General features: G+C 34.9%; 1 protein-coding gene across 31 annotated transcripts in view; it reads right to left on the minus strand.

Annotated features, from left to right (window-relative positions):
- STPG2 (sperm tail PG-rich repeat containing 2) overlaps nt 1-20,662 on the minus strand; it is a 523,536-nt gene that overhangs the window by 59,624 nt on the left and 443,250 nt on the right. For 3 of the 31 annotated variants that reach the window (XR_013371274.1, XR_013371273.1, XM_077882956.1), the window contains one exon: nt 17,690-17,835. The exons of 17 other annotated variants lie outside the window; for them this stretch is intronic. Coding sequence is in view for 2 of the 14 variants with exons in the window: in XM_077882956.1 (XP_077739082.1) it covers nt 17,833-17,835 (3 nt within the window). In the remaining 12 variants the exon portion in view is untranslated. Of the gene's footprint in view, nt 1-3,645; nt 3,690-15,583; nt 15,720-17,334; nt 17,466-17,689; nt 17,836-20,662 lie in introns of those variants that run through there. 11 more of the 31 variants (XR_013371279.1, XR_013371278.1, XR_013371284.1 and 8 more) reach the window with 9 other exon arrangements.

The raw sequence follows: 20,662 nt of genomic DNA on the forward strand, positions 1-20,662 counted from the left end.
TTTAGGAAACAGCTGACAAGGGCTTGTATTAGAACCACATAGACTGAAAGGAGTAAAGTGTCAAACATGAGATCTTAAACTTTTAATAACTTGTGTTCTAGCATGTGGATAACTGCCAAAAATCAATGATGATTGATTCATTCTACATGTTCTTCACCTTCTACACCTTGCAGACACAATGCTAGGGGTAGTAAGTCTAGAAGCCCTACTGTGTAGAGGCAGAGGCAGATAAACAAAACCAGTAAACACAACCAATATCTCCTGTCCTCTGTACACACACATCCATATATATATATATATATACACAGAGTCATTATTATCAAATGAGAAAAGTATTATGACAAAGATAAGCTCAGAGAATTACCGTGTTCTGAGAACACTAGGAAAGAAAAAACTGGCTTCAGATCAATGTTCAGGTCTGAACAGGATCTAGTAAATTATAGGAGGTCAATCAATGTTCACACTGCAACAACTAATAAAGCCAGTGAAGTAGATAACTTTAAAAAGTTAAATATTTTTTAGTGTTGGAGTATTGAGGAAGGAATTAAAACTAAATAAGCTAAACTACCAAAGGGATGGGCCTTTCCTCAACAGATATCACCATCCATTTTCTAGGGGCATTTGATTTGGGATGTGATCTGAAGATGAGAGCAGAATCACACAAGGTTACTTGAGCAAAGAGAAACCAGAAGAATATTTGGTGGGTATATAGAGCCAGTGTGATTGTTGAAAACTAGAGAAAACTGCAGAGAAGTGGCTAGTTTTCCACATCAAATTTATTTGGATAAATGGACAAGGATGGCGCTGAACATGAAGCGAGGAGTGAAATCTTTTCCATCTTAGGGTGGCTATGAATTGTGGAATACATCACATATATACAGCTGAGGTATTTTGAGGCTATCTGGGACAACACAAGAAAGCTAGAACTCTCAGAAGTCTTTCAAGGCTAAGAAGACAAAAACCTACCATGTTTTTCTGTCAAAAGTTCATAAGGGTCATGTCCAGGGAAAAGGGCTGAATCAAAGGTGAGTGGAATATTTACTAACATTCAACTCAGATGTGATCCTGTTCTGTCCTGGGTTGGACTGAAGTGATTAGCCTCTCATGGAGAAACCCTCCCTGTTGGCAAATTAATTACAAAGCTAAAGATTTTACAGTTGTTTTATATACAAGGTCTGACATCAATCTGCACAAAAAGTAAGCAATAAAAGCATCTGAATAAATGATCCAGATACTGGAGTTATCCAAGAAGACTATTAAAATACCAGTATGTTATTAACAATTAAGGAAAAATGGAAAAATTTGATGAAAAGGTGAAAAATTTCTATAAGGAATTAAAATCAATAAGGCAAACATTAGTAGGTATTTAAAAATTGAACAAGCACAATATCTGAAACTTGAAGCCCACTCAATGAAGTTAATAGTAAACCAGACAGAGAAGACATGATTAGTGAACTATAAAACAGGGCAATAAAAAGTGAGTAAACTGAAACATAGAAGGAAAAAAAGCATGAAAAGATCAAAATAAAGTGCAAGAGACTTAAGTGACACAGTAAAAGTTTATCATACCTGTCACTAGACTACCCAAAAGAGATGACAGGGAGATTGTGGCAAAAGTAATATTTGAACAGATAATGACCAAGGATTTCCCACAACTGATCAATGATATCAACCCATATTCAAGAATATCAGCAAACCATCAGGATAAATAAAATGAAGACCATAACTAGTCACTTGAAATTGAAATCCAAAGACTAAATCATATTGCAAAAGCAGTAACAATAAAACTGGTGCCAACTTATCAATAGAAATATGGAAGTTAGTAGAAACTGTGCTGAGCCCTGGAAGATTAGAAAAAAAATTCCAAACTAGAGTTTAATCCAGTGAAAATATCCCTTAAAGTTAAGAGTGCAATAAAAATATTTTCAGACAAAGAAAAAATAAGAGAATTAGTAATCTGCTGAGGTGATTGGTTGCTATACACACACACACACAATTATACACATACATAATATATATATAACATATATGTTATATTATAACACTAAAAGTTTGTCAGGCTGAAAGGAATGAAAAGATAAAACTGAAGTAAGAAATGAAGAGCACTAGATACAGTGATGAGGTTGATACATAGAAAAAATATTGACTGTTTAAAACAACAATATTATTGCATCTTGCAGATGTACATAATAGAAAGAAACATTGCTGACTACAATAGTTCGAAAGTTAAGAGGGGACTAAATAAAGCCAAAGTGTTGTGTGGCTTTAGTGTTGTTAGTGAAATACTAATGCACCAAATTAGATAGACTCTGGGATGCTAACTTGGATAGATCCCAGCTGAAACATGCTGTCTTTGAGATGCCTAGGAAATCCCCAGCTGGAAATGTGTATCATGAAATGCAATATGCAGTTTTGAAGCAATTGGGAAGGATGTGGATTGGATAAACATGGTGGGGTTATCAGTAGCCGCAGCCATGGTCCTCACTGGAGCATCTGAGGGCACTAAAGAAAGAACCTGAGAAGAGAGAAGGAAGGTAAGAAAAGGGAAGACAGGGGAATAAAGAGGAGAAAAAAGAGAAAAAAAAAAAGAAAAGAAGGCAAGGGAATGAGAGGATAGGGAAGTGTGGATATGGGAGGAAGAGTAAGGAAGGAAGGAAGAGTATCCTTATGGTTTAAAATATTAACAATGCTGGGACACTTAGGTGGCTCAGTCATTTAAGCGTCCAACTCTTAATTTCAGCTCAGGTCAGATCTCAGGGTCCTGGATCGAGTCCTGTGTTGGGCTCCACCCTTAGCACAGACTGCTTGGGATTCTCTCTCTCCCTGTTTCCCTGCTCATGCTCTCTCTCTCATGAATAAATAATATCTCTAAAAAATATATTAATGCTTCACTTGCTGAGGGTTCAGCATGTACCACACATCATAATTAGCCCTTTAGTATTTTTTTTTTCAAAAATTTGATCTTACAACCCTGTGAGGTGGATACAATCACCATCTCTACTTCCAAGAAAAGAAATTGGCTTTAGAGAGATTAGGTAATGTACCCAAAGTAATCCAGATACTAAACAGCAAAATAAAGACAGTAAATCCAGGTATTTCTGACAGGTTTCAAGAAATCAAACACTGTGCGGTAGTGCCTCCCTAATGCTGGATGGGACAAGGCCATAGGAGAGAGGGTTTCCTTACCCTTGCCAAGAGAGTTCTTGCCATTGTGTGAGAAAGAAGTTGAGCAAAAGCCATTTAAACAAAGGGACAGAGATTTATTAAGTATAGAAGTAAGGAAGATGCTTTTGCTTCATAGACAAAGTAGTGGTGTCTCCTCCCACATGGAAAGAGGATTCCCCTTTGTCTCCAATGAAGAATTTTATAAGTTTTTACTTTACTTTTTTAGCGATTTTATTTATTTATTTATTTATTTATTTATTTATTTATTTATTTATTTGAGAGAAAGAGAGCTCACAGAGGGAGAGGCAGACCCAGTGTTGAGCAGAGAGCCTGACACCTAGCTCCATCCCAGGAGATCATGACCTGAGCTGAAGGCAGATGCTTAACCAACTGAGCAACCCAGGTGCCCCTTATACTTTTTAAAAATTAACTAATCATGTAAGGAGGGGCTTACATTTTAACTGTGGGTTTATCACTTACATTGGGCGGTTAGTTTTTCCACTGTCTTAGGGTTGTGCAATTACCTGCAAGGAGCAATTTTAAGAATTCTTTATTACTTTTGCTGCCAGAGGGAGTGGGGTATTATGGTCTTCCATGAGTCAGATCTTGTGACTCTTCTTATGACATACTGATATTTAAGTTAACTCTCAGCTTAAAAACCAAACGGCTTTACCTTTGGTCAGCTTGTCTCCTGAGACTCTTCCCTTCCTTCTTGTTTCATCCCTACTCTATGTCACAAAGCTAAGTCAAAGTAAGGAAGAGTCCCAACACTGAGGAAGTGATTATAATTGGTTCACTGCAGCAAAAACAAAATGAACAAAAAATATAAAGTAAGTGACAATACTTCAAGTGTGTTCTTCGGATTTTGCTTTGAAGAGTTCACTGATGTTTTTGACAAAAACAGTTGCCACTGACTGGTAGAAGAGAGACTACAATAAATGGAGGAATTCATAGAAGGTAGATAAAGACAACAATAAATCTGGACTCTGGACTCTTCTTTAGAGCCTGCTCATGAAGAAATAAAGATTGAGAGTGGCTAAGGTATCCAGACAGAGGTTTTGTTTTTGTTCCAAATACCCCAAAGTCATGAATATATTGTATGGTGAAGGAAGTGTAAGCAGCTGGAGAGGTTAAAGAAAAAGGAGAAAGAAGATAATTGAATGAGACAGTAGTCTGAAGGAACAGGGCCCAGAGGGGAGTTATGAATGTGTGAGAGCCCTGGGAGATCATGACAAGAGGACTGAGGTGAAAGTTGTCCTCAAATCCAAGGAGGGATTTTATTTCCACTAAGAAAGTGGATGTTCAAGTGTCTAAAGAAGGAACTGAATTTCTTTCTGAGACTTATATTTTCTTATGGAGGAGAGAAAAGTAAGTTGCATTTTACTAGTAATAAAAATATTTTTCATACAGCATATGATTCAGTATGACTTTAATAGTAAATAAAATTGAATCATTCATATTTCTCCTTATACTTTCTGAACTTCAAGGGTATAAGATTTATGTATTTGAAAAATACTATTTGGAGATATTTAAGTAAAAGTTAAAGTCCTTTGTGCCAGTTGGCTCAAAAATGTTTAAGTTCTTAATTACTTTGTATTTCATATTCTTTATTACTGCCAAAAATTATATATATAATCAAGCGTCAATTTCTTTGGTTGTAGCATCCCTTTCCTGAATGTAGACCTCATTAGGTATCATTTAAGAGACAATATATATTAAATATAATGATCTATAGGGATTCCTGGGTGGCGCAGCGGTTTAGCGCCTGCCTTTGGCCCAGGGCGCGATCCTGGGGATCCAGGATCGAATCCCACGTCTGGCTTCCGGTGCATGGAGCCTGCTTCTCCCTCTGCCTGTGTCTCTGCCTCTCTCTCTCTCTCTCTGTGACTATCATAAATAAATAAATTTTAAAAAAAAATAATGATCTATATAATTATCTATATTCATCTTAATCAATGTGTTCCCTTTCCATTGGATGACTGGGGATATGGAAGTGGTCACTATCTGGAATGTCTTATCTGAAAGTTCATAAATGTTATGAATAGAAACACTAGGATGATTTTTAAAAACATGCATGGGTCTTTAAGACCAAAGTCTTGGTGAAATCAAATCAGTACCAAATAATCAGGCTTTGGTCAAAATAAAAAATGTATCTGGAACAGCATCTCCCTAAGGTGAATGTGAGGCATAACTAATAAGTGTTATGAAGATATACAGTTATAATTAAGTGAACTACAAATCTGTTTTGTTGTGGTGAGAACACTTTCAGAGATGAAAACCTTACTTATTGGAATGTGCATGACTGTAAATCATGACCTTAGTAAATCTATAAGGTTGTATTATTACAAGTAGTTATGGATATTACAAGCAAGTCATTTTTCCTTCTGGTTTTTCAGATTTAGGATCTTATGCTCAAAATTGTATACCCATTTGGGACACAGCATTCTGGAATTTTTAATAAGATATAAAATTTCATTTTCACAGAAAGACAGCCTCATTGTAAAGACCACATATCAAGTAAATGAGAAAAGACATGTACATGTGTTTGTGGGTGCTTAGAGGGGAAAAGCTGAAAAGGGAATTGAAAGAAGAAACAACTGGAAAATAATCACCCCATAAAAAGTCAACCACTGTCTCTAGAGTAGTAAATTATAAGTTGAGGGAACAATTTGAAACAGGAAGTTAGGATAGAATGCACAGTTTGTAAAGTTCAAATATTGTAAAGTTGGAGTAAGGAATTTTAAAGTAACTTTAATGTATGAAGGAATTTTGGAACTATGCCATATTGCCTTTTTCACATACTTCTTAAAATGTATGGTAATACTGAGTATAAAATTCCCTATGAATTTAGCCTGTAATTATGTGTTAGAAAAATACTTTTCTTTCCTTTAAAGAGGCAACCTTTACATATTCATATAATATTTTATATATGTACAAAATTTTTGTCAAAACCTAACTTTAAAACTTACATTGAGTATTTCTTATACCTTATTCTGATACTATAATATTGTATTTTCAGCCTGACTTAAAGAAATTGTTTCAAGAAGTCACTGTATTTTCAACTACTTAATGTAAACAATGAACACATGAGGATAGAATGAAGACCGGAGAAAAGAAAGAAAGCATAACTGAAGCAAGTAATCTCTTTTTCCCAGCACTGTCTCCAAGTGCACCCTGGGAAATTTCATAGTTCTTTAGGGTCTTTCTGATACTCCCTCTTCCTTGTCACACACAGTGGAATAAAATTCATGAGCTATGAAGCTGCCTATTTCTGAGCTGAGCTCATTCTCCTCTGAAAAAAGTATTTCTGGATTCATTTAAAATAGCAATCTATTTGCAGTCACTTCTATGTGGCATAGCCATGAACATGGACCTGAATCACAGTCACAAATTTTAGGGTTAAATGGAAACTTTCAAATATCCCAATCAAACTCATTTGTTTTATGTGCAAATTTGGATGTCAGTTCCAGTATACCATACTACCCTGTTTTTATTTTGGTTTTTTGTTTTTGTTTTTTGCTTTTTGTTTTCCCAACAGCTATCTGAATGGAGCAAGTTTTAGGAAATCTGAGGCATATGTCTATCTTACTTGGATCATCCTATGTTCCAAACTTATGGCACTTCCAAAAAACCTACCTCATATTAAAGTTGTATGGCTTAGCCCATGCAAGAGCACACAGTCTTTTGTATAACCATATTAATCAGGCTCTGAATTTATGCTACATACTGGGCTTAGTGCTGGAAGCCACGGTGATATGCATGATGGGGATGGCCCCTGAACTAATGGAGCTCCATAAGAGAAAGACAGACTCAGCCCAAACAATAGAGTGCTATAAGATCTCTGACTGCTGTATGGAGAACAATACAAGTACATTTTTATCTAGAAACTCAACATTTTTATCATAAAACTCAACAGATCATTAAGCCTTTGAACTCTGTATATACTTAGTTTTAAAATCTATTTTCTTTCCGTTTTTAAAACCAATATATAACTATATTTATATTTATTATTTCTCATAAATTTCTATTTATGAAGTTTATATCACTTTTCAAATTTCTCAACTCTTCTGAGTGTCAAAAAGCTATTAGTTTGACAAAAAACATTACCACATCCATTTCTATTAACCACAAAACATATAAGATCAAACCCATGATTAAACTACAGCTTAAATATTAACAGCTGAATTAATTTTAACATGCTACTACCTTGTTAGTTTTCCTATTTGAACTGTTCTATCGCTACTTCAACAAAGAGAACATCAACCATGTAGTCTTTATAGATTGCTCTCTTATTCAAATAGCTATTACTCATTTACTAAAAATAAAGTGAAAAATAGAACAAGGCTTTCTGAAACTATATATCAAGGAGCAAGTTTTATAGCTTCAGTATTGCTTACAAATCAATTTCTTAGAGTTGGTCTGCCATTAGTAGCTTTTAAGACTGCCTCGAGCTGTGTCATTCACTGCTATTTTGACACATTAATGCACTAATGGTATGTGCAAGCTGACATAACTTCTCTCAAGTTCTATTACAATAATTATCAAGACCCTTCAATGAGACATGCAAAGTTAAGCAAGGTGACAAAGAGTATGTAAATACTCAAGTATTCCTGGAGCATTCATTTAAAAATGACAGTGAATAATTAAGAAACTATAAAAACACCAAGATAAGAACTGTCTGCTGAGAACCTCATCAGAGGAAATAAACCATGAATAAAAGAGACAGTCACTTAGAAATGATAGCAGGTACATTTAAGTATTCATTCTCTTTTTTATAAAACAAGGTTCAAAGTTACATGATAACACAAATCACATTAAAATGCTATGAGTTATTAGAGTATACATCTAAGGAGCATATAATATAGCAAAAATGGAATTGTCATCAAAAATCATTTCACCTTTAGTGGGAAGTAGACAACATTCTTTCATGGAAAAAAAAGCATTAATATAAATTAGTAAATATGATACACTCAGGAGGAAAAACTTGGCTATAGACAAAAGTACTTAATTTAAAAATCGGCCTTTTGTAGTCTTCCTCCTTCGTTTTAAATGAGTATACATCTAAGGAGCATATAATATAGCAAAAATGGAATTGTCATCAAAAATCATTTCACCTTTAGTGGGAAGTAGACAACATTCTTTCATGGAAAAAAAAGCATTAATATAAATTAGTAAATATGATACACTCAGGAGGAAAAACTTGGCTATAGGCAAAAGTACTTAATTTAAAAATCGGCCTTTTGTAGTCTTCCTCCTTCGTTTTATCATACCCCAGGCTAACAGAACAAAATTTCTCCATATAACACTCCTGTCATATTACTCCTGTCAAAAATATTAAATGCCTTCCTGTTTATCTTATCACAATAAAACAAAATTTTCACTATACTGGCTCCTTACCAGTATACTGGCTCATTCTCAACAACATTATTTTTTACCTCCAATTTGATGCCACTGTTAGGGAATGACATCAAAATCTTTTAATAGAATTGCTTTTCATCCTCACTTTCTTTTTGTCCTGTGAAGGGCCCAGCTTTCTGAAGAAATTTGGTACTCCAAGGGACAACAGAATCAAAATTCAAGACATCAAGTTCTTGACTTTTAAACATTAAAACCAACAATTATGTAAAAATGGCGATTTAGGCTTTAGACAGAGGGATGAAAAATCATATGAACTTCAGAGTTGCCAACAGAGAAATGATAAGAATTTATAAGGTAGAGATGGAAAAATTAGAGGTTTACAATGGGATCTAGAATAGAAGACATAATTGCTCTCTTCCCTTGCTTGTCCTATCAAGGTCTAGAAAGTTCCCCCAAAATTCCATGTCAAAGTCAAATAGAATTCAAAAAGCTCTGTAAAGAGATTGGTATGGAAAAGCCCCACTGGCACTCCCAGAATGCCAATGAGTTGTAGAAGGGCCATAAAATTTCCCCCATTGTGAGAAGGATTAAAAAGAAAAAAGAAGCCAGCATACACTGCTGGGTCCTTGTGGTCATAAAGAAGAATCATGCATGGAAAGTGGGGTCAAATGGAGATGCCAACAGCTCTACAAATGCCAGCAGAGAGGGGTGATCCCAGGCATGACTATACTAACTCAGAAGATGGTAGCTCAGAATAGAAGATGTTATTGAAGCAAATTTCATTTTACATCTCTAGCCAGAACACTACAAAATTAGAAACTTGTATTATTCCAGAAAGAATGAGAAAAGACCAAAAAGGAAAACAGGGTAAAAGGAAGGTGGAACAAGAGGCAGAGAGAGAAAAGGAGAAAGGTACAGGGATAAGTAGATCTTGTAATAAACCAGTTAAGATGTCAGACTTAAGTAAAAATGTCAGAATTCTACCCCAGTTCTAATCTTCTGTTTAACCTTGAAAAGTTCCCTAATTCTTCTTTGTCACAGTACCCTTCACTGTAAACCAGAGAACAACAGTACCTACACTGCATAGAGATGGTAAAAAATTAAATGAATCAACTAATAAATTACATAAGGAAAGCTTAAAAATGATAAAGGTAAAGCATTTAAGCAATTTTGGCAAAAAAAAAAAAAAAAACACAATAGATTAATTACAGTATGTCCAGGTAATAAGTAAAAGACAGTTGGATACAGTAGAATAATTGTATAGAGAGGAAAAGAACCTGAGTATGGAGTGTACTAGATAGAAACTAAGTATAAAAGGACAGAACAATGACCTGGATCTAGATCCTGTGTTCTACATGCAAAAGGGTCTAATTTAAGTAGGTATATGATCAATGTACAATGGACAGTGGAGGATCAATGAAGGCCTTTAAAAAGGAGGGCTTACATATAAGGCACTAGATTTTGGATGAGTAATCTTGCAAAGTTAGATTGAGAATAAGAGATAAGTTTGAAAAAAGGAAGTATGATAGAAGATGCACATATTTTCATAATAAGTTGACAAGAATAGTGACACTGAAAATTAAAAGGAATTTAATTTTCATTAGAAATATAAATCAGAAAAAATACAGCAAAAAGATAGTGCTATGAAAATAATTTATTCCCAAATGCTGTGATGTCCATAAACCAAAAAAAAAAAAAAAAAAAAAGAAAGAAAAAAAGAAAAAAATGAGAGGAATATCTGAACACTTAAGATATTTTTCCATTTATAGATAGATTTAAAATACCTCTATAAATTTTATACAATGGACTAGCCTTGACCAGTCCCCAAGTCAACAGTATGAATCCTTGTTCTAATCTCTATTTATGAACTCTGTATGATTAAGTGTTGCAAGTCAGAAAAATTCAATTTTAACCACACATTGATCATCTTGCAGGAATTTAAAAACAAATGTTGAGATTTTACCATAACATTTAGTTGCATGTTATTAACTTAGACTCTTAAAAATTTCCTCTGTGTATGTAATGATTACAGATTATTTTTAAATTCTTGGTCTACATTTTAAAGAAGTCTATTTAACTCTCCAAGACAGTTTTAGCTTTGTGCTCTAGAGAGGATAGTATTTCAGAAAAAGTGATGACAATATTTCTATTTCACAGATCTGTCATAAAGTGTAATTAATCTTCATGGCTACTTATAAGAAACACAAAATTGTTATTTTTTCTTCTAAGAATTTACCTTATCAGAAATTAAAATGCCAATAATGAATCAGCTATAAAGAGTAAACTTTTATTTTAAATGACAGAGTTTTAAAAAAAACTTTTTAAAAGTATGTGCAAATGTGAAATAATAGAAAAAATGAAATTGATCTTGGTCTGAATAGACAGATAAGTGTGGGTCAAATTTTGATTTATGACAAAGAATCAGTTGGGTTTTCAAATATTAATTCCAGAATTTTGAGATTTATGTTGTTAGAATTTATTTTTTATAATATTTAACATGTGACAGTTCAATATTTACATTCATATATAGAAATACATAGTTCATTCTTTATTACTATTGTACATTATTAAACAGCATATTGAAAAGAATGAAATAAATATATAATCTTCTCAGTGTATTTCCTAACCACTGGGGAGTCTGAAATAGCCTTTTTCATCTCTAAATGATCGTTAATTTTTGCTCAAAGAAATAATGAATGACTTACCACAGCAACAAATCAACAGGCATGTCAAAGAATTCTAGGAATTAAGGAAACTGAGAAGTTGACTAGATCAATCTAATTTAGTTGATTGGAAACCAACCACATACTGTTAAGTAAATTGTCCAGCTTAGTTCTGTTATAGACCAAACTAGGATTAAAAGCAAAGTTTCCCAATTCTCTTATGTTATACCACTCAGGATCATTATCCAGAAATGGCAAATGAGAAGTCAATATTCAGAAATGTACTTTGGACACAAGACATGAAATGAACACAACAGTGAAACTCGTACTAACAACAATAACAAGGACCTATTATTTTATATTATTTCAACATCTTTGGAAGGGCTCTTGAAAAACTAAAATTTTGTCTTCAACATAAATCTACATATGATCTAATTGTTCATAAATAATATACAATGAAGACTGTATTTGAAAACTGAACTAATATTAATATGCATGCATAAATAGTCTAGAAAAAAACCCTAAGGTTAAAATCAGAATGAATTGATAATCACTTTTTAAAATTTTTCATTTTCAGATTTAATTTGCTATTTTTTAAAAGTAAATAAAAATAGAATATCTAATCTATCTTATTAAAAATGTTTGTTGGAATATCTACCAGTAATAGTCACCTTCCAAAGCCTGAACTTTGCTATTAAAAAAATATGATTTTGGAGGCACCTGGGTGGCTCTGTCTGACTCTTGATTTCAGCTGGGGCCTTGGGGTTGTGAGACTGAGCCCCACATCAGGCTCCATGCTGGGCATGGAGACTACTTAAGATTCTCTTTCCTTCACCCTCTGCCTGCCTCCCTCTCTAAAATATATATATATATATATATATATATATATATATATATGACTTTTTAAAAACCTGACTTCCTACATCCATAGTGAGTAAAAATAGAGAACCTAATAATTATGAATAACTAATTGAATAGTGTTTACACAAGCAATCAGACTGTTACATTGGACTCATTAAATAATTTCATGCTACTACTAAAATGGGAAGAGTATCAGTGTTAAAGCATGTATGGAATCACTAGTACTGTAATTTTATCTCCATGTTTTTCCTGCATTAAAAAAATGTTGTTAAAAAAATAAAAATAAATAAAAAAATAAAAAAATGTTGCTACTTTGGCATAAACATTAGTTTTCTGTTTAGTATATAATTTTTTTTAATTTTTAAAATTTTTATTTATTTATGATAGTCACACAGAGAGAGAGAGAGAGAGAGAGAGAGGCAGAGACACAGGCAGAAGAAGAAGCAGGCGCCATGCACCGGAAGCCCGATGTGGGATTCGATCCCGGGTCTCCAGGATCGCGCCCTGGGCCAAAGGCAAGCGCCAAACCGCTGCGCCACCCAGGGATCCCTGTTTAGTATATAATTTATTTTTTGGATATTTTTTATAGATTTTCAAACTTTTATAATTTCAAGAGCTAAATGTTTCTCATAGCTTCAGTTTTACAATGGAATCTGGTGAAAATCAAACAATTGTATAGTAGATTTTTTTTTGTATAGTAAATTTTATTGTAATTAATTTTTTCTCTACGTAGGTAGTACTATTTAGCTATTTGAATTCAATATGTTACCATAAAAACTATTAACATATACTTACTTTAGGGGTTACTATTGAGACTTGAATAATTTATAATGATGTGAATTTTAATAGAGAAACTTGACAAACCATCCTGAAAGTGATGTACAGTCTTTGTCTTACCTTAAGTAATATTAGCTAGAGAAGAGGGAAGAAGGATGACTTAAACACACATGGAGATGCTGGTGACTTCTACTACATATAGATAATAAAAAAGGGTTAAATTAAAGATTTAAATTAGACTAGCAGAAATTTTGGTTGGATGGTTGAAGAATAAATGAAATATTGGTATGTCCTATAGGAGCTTTAAAGACAGCTGTTGACCCATTTATACGGAATAATTTAAACAATTTTATAATGCAAGACAGAAGCTTAGAAGAATCATTCATAAGTTCTTTCAGCTATGATATGATAATGTTAATATCTTGAAATACCATATACTCTTATACCACCTAAGATGTTTGACACATGTGAAACTCTTATACCACCTAAGATGTTTGACACATGTGAATGGAAGAGTTTCCTCCACTGTAGTGAAGTAGCTCTTTAAAGAAGCCAGCTAGTCAAACAATTTAAAATGTCATGCTGCTTTAAAGTTACGACTTTAATGTAATGCAAAGCATTTTTATCCACTGTATAAATAGCACATGGTATTTGACATTTTCCTACTATTTTGTGGCTTCAGATGCACACTCTAAAATTTTTAGAATAAAAAAATTAGTTCAATATTCTAGAAGAGTAGAAAGAGTATGCAGGAGCTTTGGTATAAGGTAGATTTGGATTATAATATAGACTGTGCTACTTACCAGCTGGATAAATGTTTTAAACAGTCTCATTTTCATCATCTATGAAACAGATACCACATCTATATACTTTCTAGGGTGATTATAAAAATTAAGTAATTATTATATAGAAGTCTAGAAAGTACATGATAGAAGCTCAATAAATAGGAGTTATTTTAATATACTTCCCATATCCTTTCAAGAAAGTGCTATGTAAAATATAATGGGTGATTATAAGCAAATTAGTAACAGTAAATGGTGAATGGATAGTCAAAAAATTGTTTATTAGACCTGACAGACTTTAAAGGAATGGTTATTTATTAGAAAAAAAACATATTATTAGTAACAACATAGTTTACTATTCAATTATTTTATTTTATACATGATTCCATTGTGAAACTGAAGAGGTTGGGAAAATACTTTTTAATATAAGGGAAAAAAAATATTGGTCAGTGGGTGTGCCCTTTCTTAGCTAATTCCCTTATTTCATCCAACAACAAATTATGGTCATTCTTTCAACACAAGTTACTGCACTAGATGTTGACAAACAGTGACAAACAAATACAGATACAGATCCTGAGGGCATGAGATGTACAATAAAATAAGGAAGATAAATAAGATGAAATTAATCACATAATAAGTACTTAATAAACTCAGATAAGATAACTCAGTCTCCAAAGGAAGACTCAGATTTAGATTCAGGGGACAGGGAAGACTTCTGAATGAAGAGGTCTTTGCCAATCAAGCACCTAACAAAGTAATAAAGTTTTGGTGACAGGAGTAGACAGTGGAGATTCCAAGTTAACAACCCAGCATATTAGAAAAGTTGAATATAGCAAAATATGTAATAGATCTATTTACTTTATATTATAAAAGCTAGCAAAATTTTATCGTAATAAAATTAAGATAAACGTGGCTACAAATTGTTGAACATGCTAATTATACCATTATCATCTCTTTCTAATAAAATTACTTCAATAAATCCCTAACTTTATCACTACAGTTGTGGCAGACTTGTTCCTTTTTGGTTAGTGGTCTTAACTTTATAATACTGATTAAACCTATCTTTGCATTTTTATAGGGTTATCTAATTTTCTTGAGAGCAAATTTCAAAATTTCTTTGATGAATAAGATCCATTTGGTGTTGTATTGGTATGATTCTTTCTCTCAATTTAGAGGCAGCTTCCTGTTTAATCTTCCTTAATTTATTATTACTTTCTGTTTACATTAATGATGCCTTGCTTTTCTATGTTTTGTTGAAACTTAAAAGATCAGCAGTGCTTTTTCCCTAAGCATCTTATTTTAATGGGATTTAAAAAAGCTAGCCCATTATCACTTCTTTTTTTACTAATGGGAGGACTAATATGTCCCTTATCCAACAGCACCCTCTCTTTTGGAGTATTAACTTCTAAGATTCTTCCTAGTAAGGGTCATCTTCTTTCCAGAAGTAAGCTAACATTCTGAGAATCACAAACTGAATCTTCACACTGAGAATTTTTTGTTATTCTTCTTAAATAGTGGCCTGTGTTCACGTCTTTCCTTTTTAAAGATTAAACTTCAGTCACTAAAAAGCTGAGTAGAACAGCAAGTTGACTTTCAAATTATAAAGCTGTCTTTATATAGAATATCCATATTATATAAAAACTAACTATAACAATTAAAAACAAATTATATTTCATTAGAGATGTTTCTATATTTTCTAAAATACCATTATTGAAATGACCCATTTCTCTCTAAATTACCAGAGTGATTTTTTAAAGATATTTATAAAAGGATGAACATTACTGTACCATTTTGCACAGATTGTAGTGATATGCTTTAGAAAACCCAAACATAAATATTAAATTCATTTATGCATTTATGTGAAATATTTATTATTATTAATATAATTTACTGCCACTTGAAAATATCTATTTTTACTGTTTTTTCAAAAATTCTAATTGCAATAAAATTTAAACATTGAAAGTATTTTAGGGATACCTGGGTGGCTCAGTAGTTGAGCATCTGCCTTTAGGTCAGGGTGTTATCCTGGGATCCTGGGATCAAGTCCCACATTGGGCTCCCCACAAGGAGCCTACTTCTCCCTCTGCCTATGTCTCTGCCTCTCTCTCTGTGTCTGTCATGAATAAATAAAACTTTTTTTAAAAAAGAAAAGTATTTAGGTCAAAGGATTATCACTTACTTATCACTTACCTACTGGAAGAGTTATAACAGGTATTTAAAAGATGGCAGTTTTCAATAGCCAAATTATCTATAATTATTTTCTCTGCAATAAATTGAGTACACTTAAGCACAGTTTTCCTACAGATAATGTGTACATTTTGGTGACGATGAGTTATAACTGAAACAAAAATTAATTATAAACCTAATATTTGATTTATGATAAAAATACATAAAACATTAAAACTTCAAAGTTTTTATATGAACATTAATTCAATAAAAATAAAGTAAATAGCTAGCAACTGGTAATAGACTAGTTCTACAGAAGTAAAGAACCAAAAAATATTAAACTACTCTTTGCACACATTTGGAAACAGCCAAAACAGTATTGTGATACTTCTGCTTCTCCCTCTGCCTGTGTCTCTGCCTCTATCTATCTCTCATGAATAAATAAATAATTTAAAAAAAGAAGTATATTAAGGATTTAAAGAAAATGTAAGGATAATGATGAGTCCAAGAAAAAAAAAAGGAGACAAAATTTAAATAATTAATAGTCAATTTTTTGCCTAATTTTGATTTAAAAACTATAAAATATAAACTATTATATAAAAGAACTCAAGAAATTATAAGCAAGTTCAATACAAAGATTACTGCAAAAGAAGAGATCTCTTTTGGGCAGGCCAATGAAAGTCATTCAAATAAAGGCCAAAGAGAAAAAAAAAAAATGATGAAAAATAACAGAGTTCCAGTAACATCTAGAGCAATCTAACATATGCATAAGTATAATCTCAGGTGGAAAAGTAGGGTAGAGGGACACCTGGGTGGCTTAGTGGTTAAATGTCTGCCTTTGGCTGCCTGGAGTCCCAGGATCGACTCCCAAGTCAGGTTCCCTGCATGGAGCCTGCTTGTCCCTCTGCCTGTGTCTCTGCCTCTCTCTCTCTCTCTCCCTCTCTTTCTGTGTCTCTCATGAATAAACAAATAAAATCTTTAAAAAAAAGAAGAGTATAAAAATATTTGAATAAATAAAGCTGAATTTTTCTAATTTTCACAAAATATAAATATCAAAGCCTAAAAAGTTCAACAAATGTAAAGCAAGACAAACATTAAATATCACCAAGGTTCATAATAATAATTATAAACAATATAAGAGAATATCTGAGATCAAAGGAAAAACAGTACATTGTATATATCAGAACAAGGATAACTATCACCTTCAGAAAAGAAACAATACAAGCTAGAGATCATGAAACTAAATCTTTACAATGTCAAGTATCAGAGGTTTCCCATACTTGGAGCAAACAAGCAGAAAAGCCTGCAAAGGAACATAAAGAATGTTTTGGCATGAAGGAAATGCTATATATCTTGATTAAAATGGTGGTTACATGTGAAAGCCATTGAGGCTTATATCCATGAGACCCATAAAACCATAGTAAATAAAGTAGCTAACAGGAACAAACAGTCTCTGAATCTGTCACCCCCTGGGATCAGTGAAGAGGGAGCAGGCAAAAAAATGCCCAATTTCCAGTCTTTCCCTAAATAAGGTCTTATCTACATAGTTTATAAGCTGTTACCGGAAGGTCAGGCTTCTACTTTAGCATGCATCTAGAGGCTGACTATGAGCCTCAGCTGAGAACAGGGAAGTTGGTAGACATCTCCTTCACTCTTTCTCCTCTTCTTCCTGCCCCAAGTCACCAGTATCTCCCTGGAAGAAGATTATATACATACTCTGCACCCAGCTTTAGCATATGATACCCAAAGCAAGAGTCCCCAAATGGTCTGGCTCTGATAGCCAATAGGGCTTCTGTTCAGTAGTCCCACAGGACTGTACCAAACAAAGAAGTTCCTAATGGGCCCAGTAGCATACCCCACACACAAAGAGCTATACACCCAAGTCCAGAACAGTGGGAGAAAGCAAAAAATACTCACCTTTCAGATTCCCTCAGGAAGAGATCTAACAACACACTTTACTAGCTGTTTCCTGAGTATCATCCAGCTTCCAGTTGACCTGCATAGGCACTGAGTGCAATCCACCCTTTTAGGTCACAGTCAGCTCTTGGCACACTGTAAAACTACTGAGAGTCAATAAGATCAAAGAAGAAGGCTTAGACAATCATAATGGTTTGAGGGAAAATCAGAGCTGTGCTGATTGACAAGGTTTCTCTCCTACAGAAAACCACTTCCTCAAGATTGGGAGAGGTGGCAGTTTCATTTAATACACAGAAACCAACACAAAAAAATCAAGGACAATGAAGAAACATAGGAATATGTTCCAAACAAAAGAACAAAATAAAATTACACAAATAGACCTTACTTACTGAAATAGAATCAAAGAGAATCAAAATCATGGTCATAAAGATGCTCACCAAGGTCAGAAGAAGAATGCATGAGAATTCCAACAAAGAGATAAAAAACATTAAAAATCACCAAACAGAAGATAGTGGAGGAGTAGGATCCCCAACTCGCCCAGCCCCACCAACTTACCTAAATAACTTTCAAAACATCCTGAAAACCTACGAATTCGACCTGAGATTTAAAGAGAGAATAGCTGGAACGCTACAGGGAGAAGGGTTTGCGCTTCTAATAAGGTAAAAAAAAAAAAAAAAAAAAAAGGAAACAAGGAAAAAAATAAAAAAGAATCAAGGGGGGAGGGGCCCCGCGAGGAGCCGGGCTAAGGCGGGGGTGGGGTGGGGAGACCCTCCAGACCGGAGAGCCCAGCCCCGGAGAGGCGGGAGCTTTAAAAATCTGCACCGGATTCTTCCCGGAGGGAAAGGGGCTGAGCAGGGAACTCGGGCAGGATCACAGGAGGGGCGGTGGGGCCTCCCGGCTCCCGGGGTCACTAACAGAGGAGGTGCCCCGGGGAGAGCGCCCCACACCCCGCGGCGAGCTCGGGAAAGGGCTGGAGCGCCCGGCGGGGCCTCGGGGAGAAGCCGGGGGTCAGGCGGGGGCTCCGGGCGGAGGGGGCTGCGCCCTGCTGCCTTCGGGAGCCGCGGGCCGGGAGCACGATCCCAGCAGCGCAGGCCCCGGGCCCCAGGGGACACAGCTGGGATCCTGCGCTCCCCCTGGGACACAGGACAGCGAGGACTCTCCTGCCCCCGGGCACCCCAAACTGTGCAGATCAGCACCCCCCGTCCCTCAGGAACATCTAGGCCAGTGTGGACTGGGAGCTGCGGGTGGTTACTGGGGGTGCGGACTCCAGAGCTGGAGAGCTGGCCGCTGCCAGTAGTGTTATTCCTCCTGGTGTCACCCTGTGCCAGGGATGGAGCGGGGGCCCCAGGGAACAGAGGCCTCATGGAATACACACCTCCTCCTGAGCTCTGCACCTGAGAATCAGCACAGCAGGCCCCTCCCCCAGAAAACCAGCTGGAAGGACAGGGAAAGAGCAAGTTCTTGACCAAGCAGCACTGGGGGCTCCAGAAGTCAAGGGAATTACAGTATATAGATCCAGAGGGTAGAACCCCCCCCCCCTTTTTTTTCCTTCCTTTTTCTGGTACAACTCGTTTTTATATCAGACTGTAAATTTCCATTTTTTTTCTTCTTTTCCCACTGACTTACATATTTCTACAATTACAGGTTCTAGATATATTTTCCACTTCTAGATTCCCTTCAACATACTCAAGTTAATTTTGGGAGATATACATGTTTTTTGTTGTTGTTGTTTTGTGTTCTTTGTTTTCTCTGCCTTATTTTGTTCTACAATGGCAGAAGTTAATACCTTCTAAAACATGATCAGCATGCACCCAGAACCAAGTGTAATACCGTGCTGGTCCATTCAGTGATTCCTCATTCCTATTCTTCCCCCCTCTTTTATCTCATTTATGTTTTGGTGGTCAATGTTGGGGCCCTCTACGAGTATTTCTGGTTTATATAAATTTGGGACTGAGCATCCTCTAACATACAGAACTTAATATACTCAGAAACAAGAGGATCACCCTCTAGAACCCCTCAGGTAGACTACATTCTCCCTTTACCACACTTCTTCATAATCACCATCTCCCAGTCTCCCCTTTTTTTCTTTCCAGTTTTTTCTTTTTTCTTTTTCTATTTTTTTTTCTCATCTTCTTTAAGATTCCTGGCCTTTTGTTTTTTACTACTTTGTTTTAAAATTTGTTGTTCACTTTAGTGGTCCTTTTGTTTTATTTCATTCTGAACTTTGTTGTCAATTTCTGGTCTCTGACCTTGGCAGAGTCATCTAGGGTGAAATTTACTTAGGTCGTGGTTGATATTCTTGACACAGCCCACTCATGCAGATACTCTGCACTAAGCAAAATGACTAGAAAGAAGAACTCACCACAAAAGAAAAAATCAGAAACAGTACTCTCTGCCAGAGAGTTACAGAATTTGGATTACAATTCGATGTCAGAAAGCCAGTTCAGAAGCACAATTATAAATCTACTGGTGGCTCTGGAAAAAAGCATAAAGGATTCAAGAGACTTCATGACTGCAGAATTTAGATCTAATCAGGCCGAAATTAAAAATCAATTAAATGAGATGCAATCCAAACTGAAGGTCCTAACAGCAAGGGTTAATGAGGTAGAAAAAAAGAGTGAGTGACATAGAAGACAAGTTGATGGCAAGGAAGGAAGCTGAGGAAAAAAGTGAAAAACAATTAAAAGACCACGAGGAAAGGTTAAGGGAAATAAATGACAACCTCAGAAGGAAAAGTCTACGTATAACTGGGGTTCCAGAAGATGCCAGAGGGACAGAGGGCCAGAAAGCATACTTGAACAAATCATAGCTGAGAAATTCCCTAATATGGGGAGGGAAAAAGGCATTCAGATCCAGGAGATAGAGAGGTCCCCCACTAAAATCAATAAAAACCATTCAACACCTCAACATTTAATAGTGAAACTTGCAAATTCCAAAGATAAAGAGAAAATCCTTAAAGCAGCAAGAGACAAG

Source organism: Canis aureus, chromosome 33 (assembly GCF_053574225.1).
Source record: "Canis aureus isolate CA01 chromosome 33, VMU_Caureus_v.1.0, whole genome shotgun sequence".
Classification (NCBI taxonomy): domain Eukaryota; kingdom Metazoa; phylum Chordata; class Mammalia; order Carnivora; family Canidae; genus Canis; species Canis aureus.